Here is a 24886-nt window from a genome sequence, read left to right as displayed (position 1 = left end):
ATCCTTCTTAACTTACAACCCAAACAAAGAGATCGAGTTAGTCGAGTGGTGTGTTGCTATAATGAAGTTAGAGCGCGCCACCCGGGAAATAAGCAACCCTTACTCAAACACAACCACTTTATTACATCAGATTTTCAACTCTTATTCGGTAAATTGGGCGAATGACTGTAATGGTGAAAAATCAAGACGCTGAAAGGACGCTGAGGAGTTTGGTTTGTCGAGAGAATTCCATCTTTGCATAGAATTAGTCGAGTTCTTCGTCCAGGGATGAGTAAGTGTTGTCGAGGGTGGAGTAAGACCTGGGGGTGTTGCCCTCCTCCAAAAGAAGCGACTTAGGATCCTGAAAATCAAAACACTTTCCAATCAAATTTTTAAAAAAAGTTAAGCAACCTTGGTAACAGTTAATTTTTGGATGGATGGCCGCCAGAGAGACCCAATACAAACAGTGCTTTCAGAGGAATTAGGTATCATGACTTCACAGAACTATCTTAATGATACTTAAATATATACATCCGGCCTTGATGCCGTGCTCCCTTTTATAATAATTTACCTTCTCTAGCTCTAACAGGAGTGGACTGAACATCAAATTCAGAAACCCGATGATCCTCATCAGCCACGGGAACCCAAAAACGTGCACAGCTTGCCCCCCCAGAAGGGGCCCGAAAGCGTAGGCCAAGCTGACGAAGACTTGCTGGAGAGCGTAGACAGGTCCGTACTGATTGCTGCCCTTCTTGTCGACCAGATTCGCCAAAAATGGTACCAAAGCTGCATCCACCACTCCCACACTCAAGCCCAACCCAAAATGGGGCAAAGCTAACTGTGAAATGGAGGTAGCCAATGGGAGAGCGCACGAGCTCAGCCCAGCTAAGACCAGAGCGCTGAAGGCCAACCTCCACGAAGCGACAGGAAGCAAACCTGGAAGCCAATATGATTTTGGTACCAACTTCTCGATAATTACCTGCGAAATGGGAACCGATGAAGTAGCCAACACTATCTGGGATGAAGACAGCGCCGAGTTGCCAACGCGATGGGGGCGGGTTCAGGTGGGCCAACAACCACATGGGTACACAAGGTTCCAGAACTGCCATGGTGGAGGTGCAGATGCAGATGGTGAATGTGCTAATCAACAGTTGTTTGTCTTTCAAGAGGGTCAAGCAGTGGCTGCATTTGATTTCGTCGACGGTGGTGTCGTCGTTGCCTTGGTCGATGTAAAAGAACTGGAGGACTGAAATGTGATTGTAACATTTTGAAATCAACCCCGACACACTTACTGATGCTGATTGAGATTAAGAACGCGATCAAGATGAATGGAGCTGGTTTGCCGAGAAGCTGATAGGCCGCGCCGCCTAGAGGGTAGCCTATCAAGACTCCTAGAGCTATTCCTCCAAACGCAAGAGGCATGATTTTTGTTCGCAAGTTCTGAGGAACGCTTTTGGCTAGGATGGACATGCCGCTAACGCCTATAGCGGCTGACGAGCTGCCGTGAAGAGCTCTCGCTAACACAAGTACTCCGTACGAGTTGCCATATGCAAATACTGAAAATCATTGGTAAAATTTTTTACACTTTGGTAAGACACGTACAGAGAGCTGCCAGAAGCATGTTACACGAGCCCAGCAAAAGAGGGATGTAGCAACCCATGATTTCAGTCAAGTAGCCCATAAAAGGAGTGAAAGCGAGTTGCACGAATGCTTTGGATGCCAAAAGGGCACCCAGAGGCCCGTTGTCGTTCTCCAAAGCTTCATATTTTTCCTGCAGAGGACTCAACGACTTGAGACCCAGTTTCGACTTTTTGCTGATACTAGTGTTGAGTTGATTTGAGAACAAGTAATCGGGGATAATCGGGACTAAAATTGTGCGACAGAGTTAGATGAGAAAAAGTCAAGGCGGAACTTACCAACGACGGTGAGGAGCACGTTGTCCAGAAAGAAAGACAAATAAATGATGGCGAAGAGGAACAAGCTGGATTTTCTTAAGGACTGCAGGAGACCTTGCATGGTTCAGGATTCGGTTGACACTGAAGTTTTCCCGGATTGTTAATCGTGGAGCATCTGTCGCAGGAGCGACCGGGAAATTGTATAAAGTGGTTTTCAATGAGAAATTTAACGCTTCGGCTGGCCGCGGTGCTAACGTCGTTATCGCTCCCGACCAGACCCAGTTTCAGGAATATAGACAAAGTATGGACGGTAAAAAATTTATTGACTAGTACAGGAGACCGACGCAAATAAATTACAGGAAATCAGTGCGGTTAAATGCGGTGGACACGGATGGAGAAGCTCCCAGAAAATATATTCCCAAAGTAAAAAAATATATAAATCAGCAGGAATCAAAGTACCGGCCGACTAATATATGAATTACATACTTCAAATACATAAATAAATATTTGTGAGAGTTTATGAATATTCCTGCAAAATTAATGAATATTCCTGCTAAGCCAACGAATATTCCTGCTATATAGTGCTAAGTATAATATTCCCGCTGGTTATAACATTCCTGCTGGTTATAATATTCCTGCTGGCCGCAACATTCCTGCTGACCATAATATTCCTGCCGATTGAGGATATTCCCGCTGGTCATGAATATTCCTGCTGGCCACGAATATTCCTGCTGGTCATAAATATTCCTGCTGGTCATAAATATTCCTGCTGGTCACAAATATTCCTGCTACTTTTACGAATATTTTTCAATAAATATTTTTATTAATTTGTGTAGAGTGGGAGGTTCTTATCTGATCCGTGTCCACACTAGCGGAAATGGTGCTGGTCCAGAACAAGCATCCGGTCCGCAACGTTTGACATGATTGTGCAAATAAACGTTTTGATCTCGTAACAATGGCGTGACCTTTAAAACCTGGTCACTTTGTCATCATCAATGGGTGTAGCGCATCGCACGTCAAAATCGTCATCTTCTGGCAAATTGGGACATGAATACAAATCGGGTTGCTGAATCGGTGTGACTCCGGCTCTGGCGACTGTCACTGCATTAATCGCGGCCACATTAACACAGTCGTAGACCGGCTGAAAAATAACAAAGAAAGTTGAACGCGAGAGTGTGTCAAGTCCCGTTTTAGTCGTGAAAGCGCGACTGAGTAATTGCACACTCACTTGAGCTCCGGCCCTGTAGATGTCCATCGCGCTGGTGGCGCCAGAGAGCGAAGGAAGTGTGCTGGTGATCTTGTCGCGGGCGGCGGCGATGGTCATCAGGTAGGTGCGCGGGACGAAGATGGTGGCCATGAGGGCGCTGGCGGTGGAGACGAGGCCGAAGCACAAAACGGAGTCCTTGTATTGTTGGTCGACGAGAGCATAGGCGGGGATCCAGACGCACCAGAGGATGGAGATCGTGGCGACCGCCCAAGTGAAGTACTTGCCCTCCTTGTAGTTGCGTTGGCACTTGACGATCAGGGGGCAGAGGCACAAGAGCAGAAGAAGAAGCATGGCGTTGTACGACAAGAGATAGACGAAAGAGTAGCCTCTGAAGATGTCGCTGCACCGATTGACCACTTGCAAGCTCAACGCCGCTTGGACCCCAAAGATGAACAGACACAAGAAGGATTGCACAGGACCTGCTACATGCGACATGAAGCCGATTTCTTTTGAGGCGGTCGCCAGGAGGATGCTGCGGCTTAAGATCAAAGAAAACGCGGCAGAGAAGCTCAGAGTGATCGCCAAAGCTCGAGCCAAACAGATCGACTCTTTGGTGGATTTGTCACCTTCCAAAGAGAGCGGGAGGATTGAGCAAAACATGAGCATCACAGCGACCAGAAGAAGCATTGTCAGGACTGGGTTGCCTTCGAGAACGTTTCGCCGACAGATCGACACCAGAAGGAAAATTAAAATGGCGATGCAGAACAAAACCCCAAGCAAGGACAACGACAAGAACGCAAACACCCAAGACTCGCTCCTGATCCTGATCTCACAGTCGCCAGGAATAAAACCCACTGAGCTGCGACTCGCAAAATTTTTGCACTGTTTTTGGCAACTGCTTGGGTCAGATTTGCAACCGGGCTCGGACGCGTTGCCCAATTCAACAGTATTGTCCAGCAGGGTCAGATTATTGCTAAAAATGTTGTAGGAAAAAATCTTACGGGGTAAAGACGAGTTTTCAGACTTGTACACATAGTAGTTAATACTGGACGTTTCGATTTTGAGCAAATCTGCAATTTGGGAGGGTCGTAGTACACTTTGTGGGGTCCCTTGGAACTTGTTCCTCAAGCACTTGAGCTTGTCAGTGGTATCGTTACAAGTGCCCGTAATAAAATGTTTCAAGTTTTGAGCGTAGACTACTAGAGGGGCGGCTATCTCGAAGAGACTGGGGTTGGGGGTGTAGTTCAGCTGCTCGTGGTAATTTAAAGTTATCACGTAACTGTTTTCAGGTGTCGCTGGAAAAAAATCGTTAGTCAAAGTTGAGTGAATTTGATAAGTGGTACCCTTCAGTACTGAGCTATCCAGCGGAACCAGAATTGTGTTAGAGGTGTCGGAATTTTGCCAAAACGAGGTCAAAGAGTTGTGGTCGCCGAAAACAACAACATTTTCTGAAGTCGAGTTTTTCACTGGAATTGCGGAGCTGCAACAGATGAAAGGAAAAAAGATCAGCGTGGTAGAAATCTGATTGTTGGCAATTGAGTTGTGATATTTTTATCGCAAAGAGAAATTTGCTCCCGATGAGAATTTTCTTCGTAATTATACACTGCAAACTTTAACGAGCATTTGAATCGTATCTACTTAGTAGAAATCTAGCTCAATTACATACCAGATGCATGTATTTCACTTTCAAGGGTACTTACTCGTAAACTATGTTGTTCTTAATACAAATCCACTGTTTTTTTGCGATCTTGAAAAACTCCTCCACTATGATATCGTTCGGTGCCACTACTGTGACATTCTCTACCCAATTCAGGGCACCGAGTAGGGCAACTGAAGCCTTGATGAGGGGAATGGGACACTTCACGGTTTGCCTGACATCCAGATCCAGCGCCTCCGTGAATCTTTGCACCTTCGAGGACAACCGGAAGTCGGCGACAAGACCGAGCAAAAACTGTTCGTCGTGTCTTTGAAACAAATCAAAAATCGTTTGGTACTGTTGTTTTTCGTTGCAAGTCTTGTAGATCGACAGTCCGAAATCTAGCTGGGGTACAACTTCCAAGTAGTTGAACTGGTGCACCGTCCATATCGCCGAATTGACGAAGAACTCTTCGCGTTCCATGATCGCGGTGGAGTCGTTGCAGCCATTTCGAGTGAGCAGGGCAAGATTGACGTCCCCTGTGTTTCTAAACACTTCTTTAACACTGTCTACTTTTATTGCACCGATGTTCGTTAGGATCAGAGGGATCAGATAGAAAGAACGCATTGCACTGGCACCTATTTTTCCATCTGCTTGTCCAATGTAAACACAATGGCACGCTCGTTCCGTTTCCGGCTAACGCATCAATGCACAATTTCTTGTTTTTATTTGTTGAAAAGGTCGGAGTGAATAGAGGACCTTGCTCGGACCCATCCACAACCCCACTGTGTGACTCAGAAATAATTTGCTTAGCAACGAATCGATACAAACTTGGGTATTTGAGGATAATGCTGAAAATCGATGGGCCTTAGGAAGCCCCGCGAAGAGCGGCGACGATGGAAAGTCGCCGCTTTTTTCGCACCAGATTTTAGAGCAAGTACCGTTTCTCTTCTGGAAGAAAGCTAAATATAATATGTCGCCGGCTTTCTCTCACTGCAGTCGTTGCGAGAATGTACACGATGATCGTCTACCACGCTTATTTCAAATATGTCGCTTTTGCGGTGGCGGCGGTGGTGTTTCCCGTCATAGGGCTGGTGCTGTTGAAGATTATACAGAAGCTGACGACCGGCAGGTGCACCAGTTTGGTGTGTCTTAACGGCAAGACGGCCATCGTCACCGGGGGCGGCTCAGGTAATTAAAACTTATTTATTACAATTTTTAGACTAAACAAAATGTGAATAATTTTTTGTGCGTATTAGAATCATAATTTTTTAGTAAATTATTTTATTGTTTTCAACTGTCATAAATACTCATTTTTCTTCTTTGTAAACTGCCTCTTAACTTAACTTAACCCTAAAGCAAAATGAGTAGATAACGAACGTTGCCCTAGACAACACATTCAACGTCACATTTCTTGAAAAATTTGTCAAAACTGTCAAAAGCAAATGCGAAACCATTTTTAAAAGATTTGGAAGCTTCAGAGACGTCGTTTCAAACAATAAAATTTTGTATGCAACTCGTTTCTGGGTAAATTGGACTTTTCTAAATGCCCTCGGGGCCTTAAAACCCTCGCTACGCTCGTGTTTTAATCTTGTCCCTCGGGCAATTAGAAAAGCCCAATTTACACAGAAACTCGTTGCATAAATTAATAGATAACTATAAACTAACGGGCCTTCAAATAAATTTATATTTAGAGGAATCTATGAAAATTCAATTGTTTGCAACATTTTTCCAGCGTAGAAAATGACACAAGAAACGTCTGACATTTTAAGGAAATAAAATTAGGTTAGAAAATATTTTAAATTTCTCTCCCTATTCCCCCTCCACGGAATATGACAATATAAAATTGCGAAAAAGATTACTATGTAACTTGTGTAACTCCGGAGAATAATTGGTTACCTACAAAAATTACTTTACACTGTTAACGGAATTAGAATGTCACCTAGGCGTAGGTATTCTCTCAATATATATTTATTTGAAGGCCCGATACAATTAGCATTTCCTTGTACTCGTATTTATATTCAATAAGTTCATTTTTTTATTTATGCGGGATAATAAGATAAATACTTCGTTCTTCGTTATAAATAAATGTTTACATTTTATCGTCAAGGGAGCCGTAATAAAACATCAAACTTATAGATTATCAATAATTGGAAAACATAAAAACTCAACTCACTCAACAAAAACAGAAATATTAATAAAAACAGAACAGAAACAAAAATAATAAGAAGGCAGTAATATCTTTGGTAGTCATACTTTTCGATTGTCATTTTAGTGTGAAAATCATCACTTTGACGCACTAGTGCAAAAATAATGTTTCTTTTTGCACTAATGTAAAATGAAATTTATAAGATAGCTAATCAAATAAAAAAGTACATATTGACATCCTGGAAACATTTTAATAAGTAGGAGCGTTGTTTGTAATGAACAACGAGAACAACCTTCCATTGTTGTAGTAATTTCTTAAATAATATAATTACGAATTCAGAACTTAACGGACGTACTTTGACATTTCATAGATTTAATTATTCAAAGAAACCTCTAAACATTTATAATATTTGAACGATCGTAGAGAAAAAATCTCGTATGAATTGTCGAATAATGATGTCTATCTAAACCTGCACTTTTCACACTAGTGTCATAAGTAGCTATTTTAAATTTTGATATTTTTTATGTTTCTATTACGCGTTGAAACATTTATATTTACAAGAAAAAATCTGATTAATTTTGTATTTTAACAGTAGGTACTGTAACAGTTCTTCGTTGTCATAATTATTTTAAATTTTCATTTTCCTTCTTCGTTTTTAGTAAAAGTGTAGAAAAAGAAGCTTTTTCATTCTTATGATATTCTAATTTTATTTTTCTTTGTTGTCAAGAAAAGTAGAAAACTGAAAACCTTTTAAATTTTCTAAAGTCTTGTTAATACGGTAAATATAGAACAGCAACTACATTATTCTACTGAAAACGAAGACAACAGCCAAGTCTATAAAGAGCAATACAAGAAAGTGCACCATATGTTTATTACTTTAAAAGAAACAACTTTCAGTTTTCTTAAATAGGCGTTGAAGAATCGATTGTGAACGCACCACGGATTACAGATCACGGATCAGCTGTTTAAATCTAACCTCACTTTTTGCGTTGTTTGTGTTTTTACTCTGTAAACTGACGAATGGTGCGTTCACAATCGACTCTTCAACTTCAGCTTTGGGAATAAATTTAAATGAATGGTAATTTTTCACAAAAAAAATAAATACATCATAATAGTTATTTATGCAACGAGTTTCTGTGTAAATTGGGCTTTTCTAATTGTCCGAGGGACAAGATTAAAACACGAGCGTAGCGAAGGTTTTAAGGCCTCGAGAGCAATTAGAAAAGCCCAATTTACGCAGAAACGAATTGCATACAAAATTTTATTGTTTGAAACGACGTCCTTGAAGCTTCCAAATCTTTTAAAAATGGTTTCGCTTTTGCTTTTGACAGTTTTGACAAATTTTTCAAGACCTGTCAGAAATGTAACGTTGAATGTGTTGCCTAGGGCAACGGTTCATTATCTGCTCACTTTGCTTTAGGGCAGTTAAGCGGCAGTTTACAAAAGAGAAAAATGAGAATTTATGACAGTTGAAAACAATAATAGTATATTATATTATAAGTGATAGAAATGCATCATTATACAAGAGTGAGAATTTTGACCGTCGAGTGCGCTTGCGCCCGAGTGGGACACTTCTCACGAGTTTCATAATGGCATTTCGATCACGTGTGATATACGACGTTTTATCTTACAGGTGCAACTATTGCAAAAATCCAAGAAATGCAGTTTCATTCAAGTAAAATGACAGCTGTCAAATTTAGTTACTTGTGAGTGATTTATGTCAAGTTAAATGGCAACTGTCAAATTAACTCACTAGTGAGTACTTTATCTCACTTGTGATTAAAATTTGACTTCTGTCACCGAAAACAATGGTCTAAGGTAGCTCAAAAACTCCACCTGTAAGATAAAGGTTTATTAAATTCACATCTTTGTAAATAATAAATTTGTGGACAGTTTTACTTTGAATTGTTTTAAAAGGAATCGGCTTCGAAACGGCCCTCCTGCTCGCCGGCCGGGGCTGCCGAGTCATCATCGCCGACCGCGAAGACGCCACCAAAGCCAAGACCAAAATCATCGAAGTGACCAACAACACGAACATCGTGACCAAACACCTCGACCTCACCTCCTTCCAATCGATCCGCAAGTTCGCCAAAGAGATCAACACCACCGAAGACCGCCTCGACATCCTGATCAACAACGCGGGAGCCGGAGCCGTCGCCAACAAACACACCGATGACGGTCTCCACATCACCATGCAAATCAATCACTTCGGACCCTTCCTCCTCACCCACCTCTTAGCGGGTATTGATCGCTTTCGCCCCTTCGAACCCGCAGTCACGACTGTTTCGTTCCAGACTTGCTGAAGAAGTCGGCGCCGAGTCGCATCATCTGGGTCAGCTCGGCCAGCGCCTTCTTCTGGAACAATCTGACAGTGAAGAATCTCAACTACTCCGAGAAGCAGCCGTTGAATTTCTTGAGGGCGTCGTTCATTTATGGGAATTCCAAGTTGTGCAATGTCATCGCCGCCAATGGGTTTGCCGAGAGGCTGAGGAAGTTCGGGGTCACGTCCAACTCGCTCCATCCGGGGCTGGTCAACACGCATATCCATCTGAAGACGGCGAGGATTTTGGGGATCGAGACATTCGGGAAACTCTTCACCAACACGGTCCTCTTCTTGTACGGCAAGGTAAACACATTTTTACAGTAGGAAAACTGTTCTACCAAAATAAGAAATCGCATAAAAATATGTCAAATTAATTTTTTAATCACATAATCTTTGAAAAACTAATTTATCCAAGCGAAATCTTCAACATGAAGATTTGTTTTGGGATTTATTTTTCTCAAACAAAAAATACCAATTAACCAAAAATAGTCATGGTATGTCTCACGTGCTTGTAAAATATCTGGTAAAATGACGACAGCAAAAATATTTCGAATATTTCACCATAAAATATGTCTCGAAAACATCGATTTTAAATGCATTTGCACTTTTGATTTTATTTCTGGTCGCCCCAGGACGACGTAACCGGTCCTGTGCTCTTAAAAATGGTAAAATAATTTTGCAGAGTCCCAAAGAGGGTGCCCAAACAACGATCGCCTTGGCCGTGTCCAACCACTTGAAAACCGTGACGGGCAAGCACTTTTGGGACTGCAGGACGTTCGTGCAGCCGCCCAAAACCTGGAAGAAAACCTTCTGCAACGAGATCTGGTCGAAGAGCGAAGAGCTGACCAAGCTGAAACCCGAAGAGAAGCTCCCCGTGGAGTCGTTTTAATCTTGTTTTTGTCCCCATCCGCCGCCCCCACGCTGTCAGGTGCTCGATAATAAACATGGCGAAGATGACACAGACAGCGGGGCTAATGTTCTCAGCGGCGACCTTCTCATAGGTTCCGACCTAGACATCAAGAGCTACTCGTGATTAAGTCTTCAGTTCGGAAACGTGCGCGGTGCCGTAACCAGCCGTATTGTCACCGTTCTTGTATCGTGACTTACTGTGAGTAGCTCTTGGTTTGTTGTTTCCTTAACTAGTTAGACCCTATTGTACACCCACTAACGAATAAATTTCGTTAAATTTTTCTGTTTTCTGTTTGTGCTCCTGGTCATCGACACTCTTTGAGGCGCAATTAGGCGTCTGCCCAAGATAACTGTACACGCCAAAATAATTGTCTCATTAACAGTTAGCCAATCGTGACGATCGACTTGCGGCACACGTATTTAGATTATGAAACCGAAAGTCGGTGGTTGAATTCCAATAAGTGTCGCCCTTGTTTGTTAGAACAATCGATTTCATCGCGAGTCGTAAAAAATGTTCTTGTCTGTCGCCTTCGGCGCTCGATTAACAGTTGAGACCTTGCCGGGGTCGATAGACTTTACCAAATCAACAACGAAATTCCGAAATACGCATTTTCGGATTGTTCTTCTTCTTGGGCCTTTGCGCGATGGGATTCCGGTCCGTGCATAAAAAGTTGATCGAATTATTTCGGTACAAACTACTGGCATTTGGTCGAGGTGTGCCCAGTTGTGTTAAGGTCATGGTTACTTGGTATTTACATTTTTAATAACTGTTAGGTTCGATCTATTTGCGGATTTTGGGCGGGAGACATTCCCGATACGATTGTGTCAAAATTCGATCGAGCAGTGGCGTAACTGGCCAGAACGGGTTCGAACATGTGTTCTGTAACAAGGTCTTTGTTTACCACAACGAGAAATTCTCGTTTTTCAACGATTTTTTTTAATTCGGTAGAAACATGAAAGATTTGATCACGGACAGACAATATTTCAGAAAAATAACGAAAGCCATTTGGAAAATTTCATTTAACTAATCGAAAACGCTTAATTAATCGTCTACAAGTCTCGTCGTTTAGAAAAATGAAAAAAAAAACACTTGATTATAAACCAAAAATAAATCAAATTTAAAAAACAAAATCAAATAATCTAAGTTGTCTCAATACATCTTTTAAAGCCTTAGCCCCCCTGCTGCTGAAATCTAATAAATAATTCAATACTACAATGACTCGATGGAGTGAAATACTACCAATTATTTTTTATCGTGTCAACTGTTTTGTTTAGAGTGAAGAAATTTATTACATTTTTTTTTTGGAACTCCATAATGTGGATTAAGTAAAAATATTTCAGGTAATAAACCAAATCATGCAACAGAACAATTTGCAGAGAGTAACAATGTGACGCCTCTACATTTCTTTGTATGTTTAGTTTAAATAAAAATAAACAAACAAAGAACTTAAAAATACAAAATGGTCAATGCGAAATATGTATAATAGTTTTATAATGCAAATGTATTATGTAAAAAACTAAAATATATTTATCTATTTTCTGTAACATAAAGTTTGAAAATAAAAACTGAAAAATATCATATTGTGTGATTAATAATCTTAGAAAACCTAACTTTTGTTGGGGAGAATTGCATTTTTTAATGAAAATGATCTTAATATACTCTTCAAATAAATTCGGATTTAGAGTAGGCTCTGGTTTTATTATGAAGTTGGCAACATACAATTTTTAAAGACAGCACAGCAGTGACAGTTGACAGCACAATACACGTGTTTGTTCTGATCGTGACATAAAATTATTGGCAACTGTCAGTGCTAAAAGTCTACCAACCGTTAATAAACAAAATATATAAATCACAGCCTACTCTAATTCCGAATTTTTTAAAATTTGTTCCTTGTAGAGTAGTACCGTGCCTTCAAATAAATTCGGAATTATAGTGGGCTGTGATTTCTATATTTTGTCTATTAACGGTTGGTAATAGACGTTTAAACACGTGTATTGTGCTGTCCAAGGTCACTGCTGTGCCTTTAAAAATTCCATGTTACCAACTTCATAATTAAAACAGAGCCAACTCTAATTCCGAATTAATTTGAAGGCACGGTATATAAGTAGGCTCGATCCTGATTTCTAGGGGAGTTTTTGAGAGTTACCTAGATTTGAATTGGCAGCCTGGTTGCCACAAACTCTGCAAGCAAATCTAAATACATTGTTAACACTATTTTTATTTCACTCTAGAAACATTTTGTTAATGAGCAATTTTAATTAAACCCAGATAATGACAATTTTGACAATAACAGTGCAGCCAATGAACAATGGACAAACGGCCCTAGGAACCAGGATGGAGCCAAGTCTATTTAATTCACAAATTTTAGTTCCTTGTAGTTGTTATGAACTCATGAAGCTTATTCAAAATTCATTATGCCTGTTAGTTGTATTAGTTGTATATTTTTGCGACACTGAATTAGTTAAGTTGAAACGGTCTTCAAATTTTGCAAATCATTTCTCAAAGTCATTGACTTAAGTCCAAGTCACGCCTCAAAGCATATAAATTAAGCAAAGTGATCGGGGTCAGACTCACAAATCAAACTCATTTTTTTAGAAATTATTAGTCACGAGATTGTAGTGTTAGCATTTTGAGGTTGCGTGGTCAAAGAAACCTTAGGCATGGGGAATTCCGGACTATTTACACCACGAAAATTAGACATAGTGTGTTATTTGGACCATTAAAAATTGTGTAGGTTTGTTATACATTAAACAGAATTAAATTTTTCAATTCATTAACTAGTAAGCTAAACAAAAAAAGTAGAAATGTTTGTTTAAGTGTTGAAAGTAGACAGACAAAAAATTTTTGAATACTTAGAGGTGAAAAAAATATATCAAATTCTACCTAAAGCTTGTTTGACACGATGCTAAATTTCGTAGTAAATTTGTTAGAAAATGAGAGAGACCCTCGACAGGACCAATGAACGATCAGGATCATAGTCTGTCTTTGTCAGATCCTGATCGTTCATTGGTCCTCTCTCATTTACTAGTAAATTTTCTCAAAAATTTAGTATCGTGTCAAACAAGCTTTAATAATGAAAATGTTTCTACATATTTTTTTTACATTAGGAACTGTTTTACAAAAGCACAATGTACAAAATGATCACAATTCAAATAATAAAACAAATGAGATGTTTCTTTTTTTGTGATTCAAAAGTTCGTAATATAAATTATCTTTTGTAAAAAAAACAAGGGATGGGAAAGAACGGGCTATTTGCAGAATAAAAATTAAACATTGTATATTATCTATACCACCAAAAATTAGTCAGTTTAATAAATTGCAAAATATAGAAAAAAATGTTTTTGAATACAAGTCCGTTGATTGAATGACAACGAGGTAACTACATTTACTAATCTCTCATAGAACTGTCCAAGGCTGTGATTTACAACTGCAGAATCGTTAAATAGAATGCAAACTTTTTATTGTAACATTTACCAATTTCACAATAAGAAATCTTGATTGTTTTTTTTTTACATTTTGAGTTGATAGACAACGCTTCAAAATTTTGAACAAGCCAACACAAATTCGAGTAACAAAACAATGGGAGGCCATGGAAATTTTGCATTTAATTTGGTCTGTTGAATTAGGTTATGTTTTTTAAGTATGAGGTTATAAATGGCGTCAATTGTTAGTCAATAGTGCATTGTTGACATGGCGGGAAATTCAGCAACATGTTATGCTAGGTGGACTTTAGTGATGGATCAAACAGTGTGTCAAACGTTAAAAGAATAAATCATGGCCTCCCATTATGGCAAAACAACGTGAACGGTGTTTAACAATTTAGTGTTGTCTGCAAAACGTCTTTATTATTATTATTTTCATTAATATTTTAATTTTCAACCTTTAATCATCAAACCCCGTTTCTTTAGCACAGTAATTAACCACGTGATCATCAAATTACAACTTTAACATTAAAAAAATCTGAAGTATAAAGCACTCACATTTTATTGGTCTGTAAAGAATGAAGAGGAAAGGGGAAAATCAAAAAGGAGATTAAAAACCACCAAGATTTAAAAATAAAAAATTAAGTAGTACAGTCATTTTTGATAATTCGTATCGAACTTTTCAAGGTCGTGTTTGATTTTTTCTTTGTCTTAGGATGCACATTTTTTGTTATAGTCTTCTTCGATTTTCAATAATTTTTTTTTATTCCAACACAAAACAAGTTTAATCACCTTTTTACCCAACATCTTGGATAGTGAAATTAATAATAAATTAATATTAAAATATTTTTGAAGATTCAACTCATCGAGTCAAAATTTTCTTACAAGATTTTGTAAACAAATTGAAACGTATCTTTAAAAAATAGAACCTGCTGACAGAGTGTACTAATAATAATCTTTATTTTTGTTTATCGCTCCCTCAATGTTATTGCTTTCAGTTGCATTAATTTACTTTTAATTATGTTGCTTTTTACGTAGGTATGCAACGTCAAACAGCTGCGACTTGTTTGATAAATAATAATTGCCAAACAATAGATTTCTGGGAAGAATTTCTGTGGTCGGAATCACTCTCCTCGCTGCACACCCAACATCACTTTAGCATTTTTTCCTTATTAGCATTTTTCATAACACTCGTCTGTCTGGAATAACAAGAAATGACGCACAAACCCATCAATCGACTCACTCCTTCAACGAATTACCCAATTCTGGAACAATGGAATTTTATTGGCACTCTAATCGCTGTTGCTAATTTAAATTCTGCCGAGCAGTACCGTGACAGATTGCCATCGCCTCCATCAAACACGTTAACTAAAACCGCAAAGACAAATATGCGTACTACGGCAGATCATAACAATAAATCTAAACTTGGAGTGACACCGTTCGAATCCAAAATTTTCCAAAAATGGTACCAAATCATCGACACGCCACTGCTCCATCAACATGTCACAACAGCCTTGAAGGTGCACTTATTCTCTTGTTCGTTTTGGCGTCGGCCGGAAAGTTGTCGATGCAGTTTTTCGACCCAAAGTGTGTTTACGCCGCGAAATCCGCCCCGGAACAGCCTCCTCCTGTCAAAACCAGCGCCCACCCTGTCCTTGACATTTCAGAATAGTACCAGCTGGGACGGCGTCGCAGCGCACCCATCATCAATCCCGGACCTGTCCGGGGGTGTGATTGAAATTCACGTCAAATCGCCGGTTTGTTCTCATCGACAGTTTGTTGACTCTCCTTTTGCAGAAAGTTCCTCGAGATGCTAGTGCTAGTGTCGCGGTTCCTCGTCGGTTTGCACCTCTGCAGTTTGGTGAGGGGACATGGCAGGCTGATGGACCCCCCGGCCAGGAATTCGATGTGGCGGTTCGGATTCCCCAATCCTGTTAATTACAACGACAACGAACTCTTCTGCGGAGGATACGCTGGTGAGTGTCAATTGGCAAAAAGTTGTCTGTTTCGTGAATTCTTAAGAATGCAGTACCGAACAAATTAGTGCCGGAGAGACCGGATAAATCATGCGATTAACTCGTTGTCGATTTAATGCTAAGTGGAAACGGGATTTTTGCATCGTAGGAGGACCCGCCGGGTAAATGGTAATCAATTATTATTAGCGGTACGGATAGTACCTGGAGTCCAAATTATAGGTTTTGATCGGTGCAGAAAAAAGCGCCGTAATTAAGATAAATGGGCAATGCGGTTAAAATAACAGCCAATAAATAAATAAATCCGAATAAAAAATCGAAAAAGACCAATAAATACATAATCAAAGCTAATTCATTATGCGACAAGAATTGTGAATATATAATCTAATAGGTGGACATTTTTTGTATTGTTTGCATGGGCTGGATCGAGCATTAACATTCTTTGCTTAAGTAGTATTAGGTTGGGACTCATTTAAAATAATTTAAGAATGTGTCAGTTGCAAAAAATCTTAAAAATTTGTTTTCTGTCCGTCCCAAAATAACCATTCGCTAGTTGCATTTAGAATTTGAAATGCAAAACGAGTGATTCCTGCCGGATATCCTCAACATCTGGTTTTAGAATAAATTTTAAACATGTAAATGTATGCAGATATTTAGAAGAGTTTATTGCAATAAAAACTCATCAAAGTAGTGTTGTTGCACTTTCTGAGAAGTGTCGCGTAGGTATCGAATCTTTGGCGAAAAACAAAAAAATATTTTATCATATTTCAATTTAAATGGTTTGTTTTTGGCGTTTGTTACTTTGCTAAATATTTATTCTTATTGTCTTATTTTTCACATTATGATGATTTTTAATTATCATTTTTCCACTTTCAAATATAACAACATCGTAAATTAAGTTGGTTAGACAAAGACAGCGACAAAGATCAAAGCCAATTTGATGAACTTTTCAATAGAAAACGTGTTATTTCTGTTTTATCATTTCTTTAGACCCGATTTATTTATCATTACTGGTATTTCTATCTTTTGAAAGCACTATTTTTTAAATTATCATTTATTTTTTTATATTTTGTTCTATGATTAAATTACCTAGCTCTTTGCATTAACTTTGATAAATTTATATCACTATTTCGTTCAAGAATTTAACACAATCAAATTGCTTCCAGTTTTTAATTAAGCAAATAACAGCGATAATTACAGGTGCATTGATTTTCACAATGTGATTTTACAATTATTACAGACAAATTCATTCATTATTATATTCATACAAAGTGTCCATGAAAGAACGTTTGTCAAGAGACCTGTGGAATTCGAATATATTTGATTTTTGACGTTCTGTAGCATATTGTGGTCCCAATTAGAAAAACAGAGGTTATGTAAGTCCAATAAAGGCCAAGTTTTCAATAAAGAATGTTATAAGATGAAAAGTAATTCGAATATAGAAAAACCAACGAAAATCACAAACAAAACAACTAAATCATCGAACTCACAACTGAGGCTAAGATTTAATAATTTTACATTTGACAGTTGACATCTGATTTTCTGATTTGCCGGCTTCGACGACTCGACGTAGTTCGATACAATAAAATTATAGAGCCTCACAATTCCACAGGACACTTGATATACCTACGTTCTTTTATAGACACTTTGTATACTTGTGTGCAATAAAATTAAGCACAGGAAATATTTCATAGTTTAAACGGGACATGACGAAATTCCTAGCAACAAAAATATTTATGTAAATCAGTCAATTTTTTTAGGGATGTCAAAATGCCGCGTCATTTAGACAACAATTACCATAGACCCGTATTACACAACTAAAATACATATTGTGAAAATTAGTCATAAGACTTGTGTGTTAATTTTGTTGCATTTGTTTTTCTCCAAGTTTCAATTTTTTCAGGAAATATCAAAATATTACTCGTCATGTGCTATTGCGAGCAAAAAAAGTGGGACATCAAACTTCTGTCAGTTTTGAAAAATTCAATGTAGTTCAAGCTTTATTGTCATTTTGCCTTTGATTATTGTCATAGAAATTTGACACTATTCTAGCTGACAGTTTAAAATTTTATTTTATACTCCTATTTTCCTTTTCCAAATGCCCTCTTCTTCTGATTGGGACTTTGCATTAAATAAATATTCACTACGTGCTTGCTTACATTCATTCCCTACAACCTACAATACTTAATGAAAACGTCAATCAATTCAAAGTAGGGTTAGAATCAGATAAGGGTTATTTCACATTAAAAGTCAAGACAATGACGTTGATGTCCCATTTTTTTTGCCCGCAGTAGTGCATGTCAAACTGTCATTGAACCTGACATGCCCTCGAAATATAACTATTGACTATTTTTCTCCTGGTTCGATATTCTCTTATGATTTTTAATTTAATTATCATTTACCGTTGTCTTCTATTATTCACGCTTAAACATGTAACAAAAAATTATCTGATATGTTACGCTCCGTAACTATGTTTAGTGTATTTTTTGTGTGTTTCAACGCTATATTGTTCAAATATATAACAATAGAAATATCTAAGATTTTATTTTTGTGGGATATGAAGATAAATATAATGACAATGACTTATGCCAGGATGAACCACAAATGAGATCCAGAGGATTTCATAAAAAAAAATATTAAATCATTTTTCCTCTTAATTTTATAATGAAATCTGCCAAAAACTTGCAATACATGATGTAATCATAGCAGTTATTGTCTATGGTTCAAAAGATAGTTACTCTACTAAAAAATATAGTAGTAGTCAACAAAAGTTCGCCAAATTTTTTTCAAGCTTCCACTTGAAGCTATTTTAATAAATTTTATTTGCGCTTCAGAAATAACGTGCAATCGAAAAAAAAAATTAGAGCAGGCTTTGCCCAAAAATTTCAGTTGGCAATTCGTAGGATTTTTAATTACATATCAGATGTCCATCTTAAAAGTTACGTTAGTGATTTTGAGAATGTTGAAATCTTGATTTCCATCAAGGAGTGAATTATGAGTGACGTGTCAGTTGTAAAAGATTTTCCTCAGTTAGTGAGCACCGCACGCCGCTTGTTTATAAATCGATCCAACGATCAATAAATCAGAGAGGTTATGTTGTGGGGGCTCTTATTGTCAAGGGGTTTAATTTCGGGCACAACAGACACACGATAAGGAAAAAAGTGCAAATATTTTTTAAGGATAAGCCATAAGCTGAACTGTACCAAATAATAGATTAGTTTCTTGGGCTAATCTCCGGATGGATTTATTTGGGGTCTCTTCAATATTTTCAGCTGTTCTTTTTGTCAGTCGTCCACTGCCTTTTTTGCGCAGAATACTACCTGTTTCCAAAAACATGTTTATGCATTTGTAGACTTTCTGGGCAAGTTGTTGGTAAGTGCCTTAAAAGTCAGAAACTTTTGTTGAAATTCCTCAAAAATTCGAGGTGTCGAATAGGACCATTCGCCGTTCTCAAGTCTTTCTCCATTTCTTAAGTAGCACTGCACAATGAAAGTTTTTTGCTCTAAAGTGAACATATTGTACTATTGCGGGCAAGAAAATTGGGACATCAAATTTCTGTCAGTTTTGAAAAATTCGAAGTAGTTCAAGCATTATTGTCTTTTTTTTTGACACTATTCCAGCTGACAGTTTAAAAATTTATTTTATACTCCTATTTTCCTTTTCCAAATGCCCTATTCTTTTGATAAAGGTAGATTTTGATTGAAACTTTGCATTAAAGAAATATTCACCACGTGCTTACTTACAATCATTCCCTACAACCTACAATACTTAATGACAACGTCAATCAGTTCAATGTAGGGTTGGAATCAGATAAGGGTTATTTCACATTAAAAGTCATGACAATGACGTTGATGTCCCACTTTTTTGCCGCAATAGTAAGTACCTAATAACAAATTTGAATAGTCGATAATTACCTAATAATGACAATTACGAGTACTATTGTAATGACATTTGAATTAAATTTTTATAGGTGTTGCCAACTAAAGCGTATTATTCATGGGCTTCTCGATTTTTTAAATTTTCGATCGCACGGTATTTCCTTGGTTTACGCTGTTTCCTGTTTCTCTGTATCCTGCATCTGGTTATTATTTTCCATTTCTTTTTTTTAACTGAAACCTTAGTCTATATTTATTTCACATTTACAAAAAAGAAAACAGTTGGCATTTTCTATTTCTGTTCAATTAATTTTTTCTCTTATTTTAGGATCTTCTAGACACTTTCATTTTTTTTAACATTCGCTTTAGATCTCAATTTTTATCCACTAACTTTCAATAATTCGAAATCATATTTTTTTTTGTTTGAAGCTTAATTTTTGATGATCACTATAATATGTCTCTTTTCCTTCTGTTCTTCTTACTTCTCCATGTTTTATTTATTTTTTATTGTTTCTAAAAATAACTGTTCCAATCGTTGTTCAATTGCCTCAAGACATAATAACAGAGGAATTGCCCAAAAGTTCCAGTGCTTGTTTTTAAAAATGTGCGTTATACGTATTAAAAAAAAAAGTTAAGCAACGTTGGCCGCGGTTAATTTTTAGATGGAAGGCCACCGAATAGACCTACTTTCAGAGGAAATTAGTTATCATTGTTTAATGGAAATATCTGTAATGATAAATAAATCCGACCTCGATGCCGTGCCCTCTTTTTTATTAACACGAAACACAAATACAATAAAGAGGTTTCCCAAGGTTGAAGTCGCTTAATTAGCTTAATTTTTTTTTATTTAGAAAAAATCTCATTTAAGGATAGAATAAGCGGCTTTCAGCATTTCCGGAATAACTGTATTATTCTCCAGGGAGATTATGTAGTAAAATAAAATCAGTTTTCAAGTTACCTTTTGTTTCTTTCCACTTTACATATTTCAATAAACATTAGGTACGTTAAAGTTTTGTCGCTTATTTGAGATCCCACTATTTTACTTTACTAAAATTAATTTTATTTAATTTTCTGGTTAATCTATTAAATCGTACCCACAATGAAACTAATCTTAATCTGACGTCTAAGATTTTGTTACAAAATGACTAAAAACATCAAATTTTTTCTTGGTTTTAAGTTAAAAAAAAAATGATCTGGGAAATTGTTTACAAGAACTTTACTTAATTATAGGTACGCTATTTGTAACGTCGTAGACTAACCTGATCCTATCTTATTTAATAATATATTATTATCATAGTTGCATTGTTAACACTTTATTACATTTTTATAAATCATTTTTTACTTTAGATAACTACTCCTTAAAAAATATTCGAGCTGCATTCTTTTTAATCGTTTACTACAAGTTTCAATTATACATGCCTCCTTTGTTTTAACTTTCTTCATTTTTTCTTCACGTAAACAATCACATTTTTACAGGGTATTTACGGTTGGCTTCAAAAAAAACGGGAACTGTCAGAAAAAGTTCTGTCAGATTTTATTAAATTTTTATAGTTTGAAACGGCCTTTTAGAATTTAGGTTAAAAAACTGCACTTATGTGTCAGAAATACTACTGTCAAACAGACACAAATTGACATAAATTGACAAATTAAATTTTCAGTTCACATTAGGTCAAATTTCATTTCCCGTTTTTTTTTAAGCCAACTGTAGGTACTATTCCGGACACGGAATCTTGGCCAACATTTTTTTGACATTTCTAAAAAAAAATGATGTAAACCAATCATTAGCGTCATTAATAAATGACAATTATTAAAAATCACTTTGAAGTTTTTATTCTGACATCAAAAAAGCAAGGAAATGACATTATCGAGTCAAAAGTTGGGTTATATTCAATAAAGGCCAGTTCACACATATTTGTCAGTTAAATGTCAGTTATGGCCAAGATTCCGTGTCCGGAATAGTACTATGGCGGACAAAAAATTTTGAACGACTTGTTATTCCTTTGACATATAAATGTAAAACTGGCTTTATGGTCAACTAACCTCATTTTTTATTTTTGCCTTTCTTGTCATGTCACCAGTGACAGATTAGTCAATCATAGATTAACACAAAAATTTTGGTGTGCCTATGTCGGCTCACGAATGGTGAACGTGGATGAATCTTAATCGTTTCGTCTTTGCCGTCGAAATTGCGAAAGTCGCTACAGCTCCTAAGCTATCGAGTGGTGTAGAATGTAGATACGTTGTACCTATCTAGTTCTTAGAGGTTTAGCATCAACACAAAATCAGGAATGTCTTCATCATAGATGAATTTAGTTCTATTTATGTCAAGACAGAACGACCCAACAGGTTGTATTTTGATACGCAAATATCAAAAAATTCAAAGTACAGATCAATCCACAATACTAACAAATTATAACATTTATTTATTAAACTTAAAATTAAAAAAGTTTAAAATAAAAAAAACTTTACAACTAAAACTGAGGAAGTCAATATTTGATCATTGCTCCATTTTGTTGTACAACCAAGAGCAATCTATTCCTCATGGACAGGCACAGATTTCGGTGATAGTTCGGAGGTGCCTCGTTCTGTTCCACGGAAGACACCCGCCTTCTTCCAGAACCTGGACGCCGAACCACCGTCCCAGTGTGTTCCCACTTCCGCATAATGGCATGGATAGTGCCCTTCGATAACCCTAAATTCGTCGAAATTACGACATACCCCTCTGGTGAAGGGTTACTACTTTGGCTTTAGTAAATTCAGATACGGCTGGCATTGTATCACTAAATTATTATTATAAACTTGAGAGACGTTTACTTCAAACCGTCAATTTTTCGATTTAATTTATAAACGTCATAATAACAGTAAAGGGCAGCTTACATTGACATTTTTTGATATGCCAAAATTTGATCGTTCAAAATTTTTTGTCCGCCATAGTACATATAAATGATTGTCGGGTCAAGCCAGAAAAAATATTATTGTGCCGCCTTTTCGAAACAGATGCCCAGTTTTAATTCATTATTAACAGTCACTTCCGACATTAATGGCGTTTTATTCGCGCTTTTCACATCTAAAATCTGAATTTTTCAATATAAATTACACATAGGTCCGGTTTTAGAGCTATACTAAGGACAACGTAACATTTTATCTGCCCCGCCCATTTCATTTTCTTAGTTACCACTCAAATAGGTTGTTAAGACGACCTGATTTAAACAGTAAAAATTTCTAACATTCGAATTGTCTTAATGAGATTTAATTTTTTAGAACCTAAAACAATAATTGTGGACTTGACAGCAAAATTCTAACCTTAACTTTTTTACGTGGCAAATGTGATGAAAAAGTATACAGATTGAATCTGGCTTTGGTTCTGATTGGTCAATTTTAGTGGGCGGAGCAGATAAAAAGTTATAACGGCAATACTATAAACAAAATTTGTGAGGGTAGAATTTTAACCTGAAAATGTGACATTCGGAATTTGCCGAATTTATTCTACATATAAAGCGGCACGTTTAAAATCTGACAAGTTTTCATAGCAAGCTGGACCAGACAATCATTTATAGATACCCTGTGATAGAAATTCACATTGTCACTTGCTGCGACTTTTCTTTTAGTGCAGTGGGAACAAAACAACGGCAAATGCGGCCTCTGCGGCGACCCGCACCACGTCAAAGAGCCCCGTCCCCACGAAGCCGGCGGTTTGTACGCCAAAGGCATCATATCCCGCCACTACAGCGTCGGCCAAGAAATCGACATCGAAGTCGAATTAACCGCCAATCATTATGGCCGATTCGAAATCTTCCTCTGTCCCAACAACAACCCCTCTCAACTGGCAACCCAAGAGTGCTTCGACAGGTACCCTCTCTACCTCAGCGGTACCAGAAGCTTCGTCTACGACATCCCCGAAGACGGCAAGAAGAAAGCGATTTTCAGATACAAAGTGCAACTCCCGGCGTACTTAACTTGCACCCAGTGCGTCATGCAGTGGAGCTACTACACTGGAAACCAATGGGGCACTTGTCCCAACGGTACCGAAGCCCAAGGGTGTGGAAAATCAGAAACGTTCAGAAACTGCGCCGACGTGTCCATCCACACGAGTGCTGGATCAGCAATTCCGCCTCTGTTTGTGGGACTGGACAACCCCTACCTGCTCTACTACAAAGACTTGTCCAGACCCGCCCCTTACAACGTGTTCCCGTTGGTGGTGCGTGAGCAAGTCTGCATTCCCAACGCTCTCTACAAGACGATCCCGGGGGTGGAACAGTGGTGCCAGAGGAACTGCCTGAGGTACCCGCCCAACTGTCCTGCTAAAATCTGCGAGTGTCCGTAAGTGCCACCAACTCTATTTGTTTCAACGGTAAGTCACGAATGTTTCAGGACCACCTGCGAGGCTGTTGGTGAGTACGCAGGGAATCCCGGAGCCGACGTCAAGTGCATGGACGAGTGTCTCGTTTATCAGTCGAAGTGTCCCACTCAAAGATGTTCTTGTTACGAAGAATTTTCCACGAATTAGAATATCTCTTCGTGTTTAAATAATTAGACAATAATAAAAAATACTCGCTCTCCTTGAAAAACTTTCAGTTCTTTTCCAAGCGCTGTAGTTCTTCGGTTGTGTACAGCTAAGTGAGAAGGCAGTATGGGCTGGGTTGTTGACACAACTCTCATGTGATTTACCACAGAAGTGTAGTATTTACTGTGTTTTGTCATTCCTGGATCAAATTATTGTAAAATTATTTGAAAAATAAAAAATTAATGTAGCTTTGTGTATGCAACCAGTTATACAAGGTTATTTTAAATGATTAGCCAAAGCAGGCCATGCCCATATTTCATGTGAACTGTCAATTTTTGTCACTGTCATTTTTTAGATGAAAAGTGCAGTGATGAGGATATTGAGTTGTTTTGCAACCAATTCTAAAAATATTGAGTTGTTTTGCACCCAATTTAACTCCTGTGTGTGAACGGTGTGTACTCACTTATTCACATCATTTAATGTTTTTATACGGAGCGGCAACCATAAAGTTTATATTCAGTTTTTACGCCTACTTGGACTACAATCATTTGGAATAACCCTGTACAGCGGGTTGGTGTATTTTCATTCGAAAATCCTAATGAGTATAATAATTAATTAAACATTCAGTTAACAGATTTAAGCATAACAAATAATAGTTAATTCTATCGATTATATCAAATTTGGCGACGTGCGTCAACACTCATAATTTGTCTGAATGTCAGCCGCGCGACTCCCCTACAAATTAGTTATTTACAACAAACAGCATTGTAATTAGAAAATTGGTTAACTCGTCAAATTACAATAAACCATATCAACACATATATCTGGAATCTGGAACAATTACAACACAGACTGTAACAATAATGGGAACAAAACAAACCATATATGTGGGTGGAAGAATACATCGCACTAAATACGTAATAAAATTGGTCTAAAATTGATAATTTCACATTCATTATGTGTCGACAGTTGTGTGTTACAACATGACTAGTAATTATTACTAAACAGCGATA

At 37.6% G+C, this 24886-nt stretch overlaps 4 protein-coding genes across 4 annotated transcripts; 2 read left to right on the top strand and 2 right to left on the bottom strand.

Annotated features, from left to right (window-relative positions):
* Nucleotides 1-103: 103 nt before the first annotated feature.
* Nucleotides 104-2394, bottom strand: prt (portabella). Its single transcript, XM_069042926.1, has 6 exons — nt 1896-2394; nt 1582-1845; nt 1272-1535; nt 959-1225; nt 551-915; nt 104-340 (listed from the first exon to the last, which is right to left on the bottom strand). The coding sequence occupies exons 1-6, from the start codon at nt 1993-1995 to the stop codon at nt 245-247; spliced, it is 1356 nt and encodes a 451-aa protein (XP_068899027.1). The 5' UTR covers nt 1996-2394; the 3' UTR covers nt 104-244.
* A 180-nt stretch (nt 2395-2574) lies between these two features.
* On the bottom strand, nt 2575-5603 carry boss (bride of sevenless). The gene is made up of 4 exons (XM_069042925.1): nt 4782-5603; nt 4425-4561; nt 3103-4376; nt 2575-3015 (listed from the first exon to the last, which is right to left on the bottom strand). The coding sequence occupies exons 1-4, from the start codon at nt 5342-5344 to the stop codon at nt 2842-2844; spliced, it is 2148 nt and encodes a 715-aa protein (XP_068899026.1). The 5' UTR covers nt 5345-5603; the 3' UTR covers nt 2575-2841.
* Nucleotides 5604-5700: 97 nt separating this feature from the next.
* LOC138127068 (retinol dehydrogenase 11-like) lies at nt 5701-10379 on the top strand. The gene is made up of 4 exons (XM_069042930.1): nt 5701-5908; nt 8784-9107; nt 9161-9492; nt 9872-10379. The coding sequence occupies exons 1-4, from the start codon at nt 5728-5730 to the stop codon at nt 10076-10078; spliced, it is 1044 nt and encodes a 347-aa protein (XP_068899031.1). The 5' UTR covers nt 5701-5727; the 3' UTR covers nt 10079-10379.
* Nucleotides 10169-24121, top strand: LOC138127069 (uncharacterized). The gene is made up of 4 exons (XM_069042931.1): nt 10169-10297; nt 15319-15497; nt 22978-23689; nt 23741-24121. Exons 2-4 carry the CDS (start codon nt 15332-15334, stop codon nt 23874-23876), a joined length of 1014 nt encoding a protein of 337 aa, XP_068899032.1. The 5' UTR covers nt 10169-10297; nt 15319-15331; the 3' UTR covers nt 23877-24121.
* Nucleotides 24122-24886: the final 765 nt, after the last annotated feature.

Source organism: Tenebrio molitor, chromosome 3 (assembly GCF_963966145.1).
Source record: "Tenebrio molitor chromosome 3, icTenMoli1.1, whole genome shotgun sequence".
Taxonomy (NCBI): Eukaryota; Metazoa; Arthropoda; class Insecta; order Coleoptera; family Tenebrionidae; genus Tenebrio; species Tenebrio molitor.
This window is presented reverse-complemented; position numbering and strand designations above follow the sequence as displayed.

Bases quoted from the DNA above. Each gene is read 5' to 3' on its own strand.
- prt (XM_069042926.1), bottom strand. From the start codon at position 1,995: ATGCAAGGTCTCCTGCAGTCCTTAAGAAAATCCAGCTTGTTCCTCTTC. The intron at 1,846-1,895 runs GTAAGTTCCGCC...GCACAATTTTAG, and splicing joins CGTGCTCCTCACCGTCGTTG to TCCCGATTATCCCCGATTAC. The intron at 1,226-1,271 runs GTAAGTGTGTCG...ATCACATTTCAG, and splicing joins CTTAATCTCAATCAGCATCA to TCCTCCAGTTCTTTTACATC.
- boss (XM_069042925.1), bottom strand. From the start codon at position 5,344: ATGCGTTCTTTCTATCTGATCCCTCTGATCCTAACGAACATCGGTGCA. The intron at 4,562-4,781 runs GTAAGTACCCTT...CATCTGTTGCAG, and splicing joins AAGAACAACATAGTTTACGA to CTCCGCAATTCCAGTGAAAA. The intron at 3,016-3,102 runs GTGAGTGTGCAA...GTTATTTTTCAG, and splicing joins TCTACAGGGCCGGAGCTCAA to CCGGTCTACGACTGTGTTAA.
- LOC138127068 (XM_069042930.1), top strand. From the start codon at position 5,728: ATGTACACGATGATCGTCTACCACGCTTATTTCAAATATGTCGCTTTT. The intron at 9,108-9,160 runs GTATTGATCGCT...GTTTCGTTCCAG, and splicing joins CCTCACCCACCTCTTAGCGG to ACTTGCTGAAGAAGTCGGCG. The intron at 9,493-9,871 runs GTAAACACATTT...ATAATTTTGCAG, and splicing joins TCCTCTTCTTGTACGGCAAG to AGTCCCAAAGAGGGTGCCCA.
- LOC138127069 (XM_069042931.1), top strand. From the start codon at position 15,332: ATGCTAGTGCTAGTGTCGCGGTTCCTCGTCGGTTTGCACCTCTGCAGT. The intron at 15,498-22,977 runs GTGAGTGTCAAT...CTTTTCTTTTAG, and splicing joins CTTCTGCGGAGGATACGCTG to TGCAGTGGGAACAAAACAAC. The intron at 23,690-23,740 runs GTAAGTGCCACC...CGAATGTTTCAG, and splicing joins GCTAAAATCTGCGAGTGTCC to GACCACCTGCGAGGCTGTTG.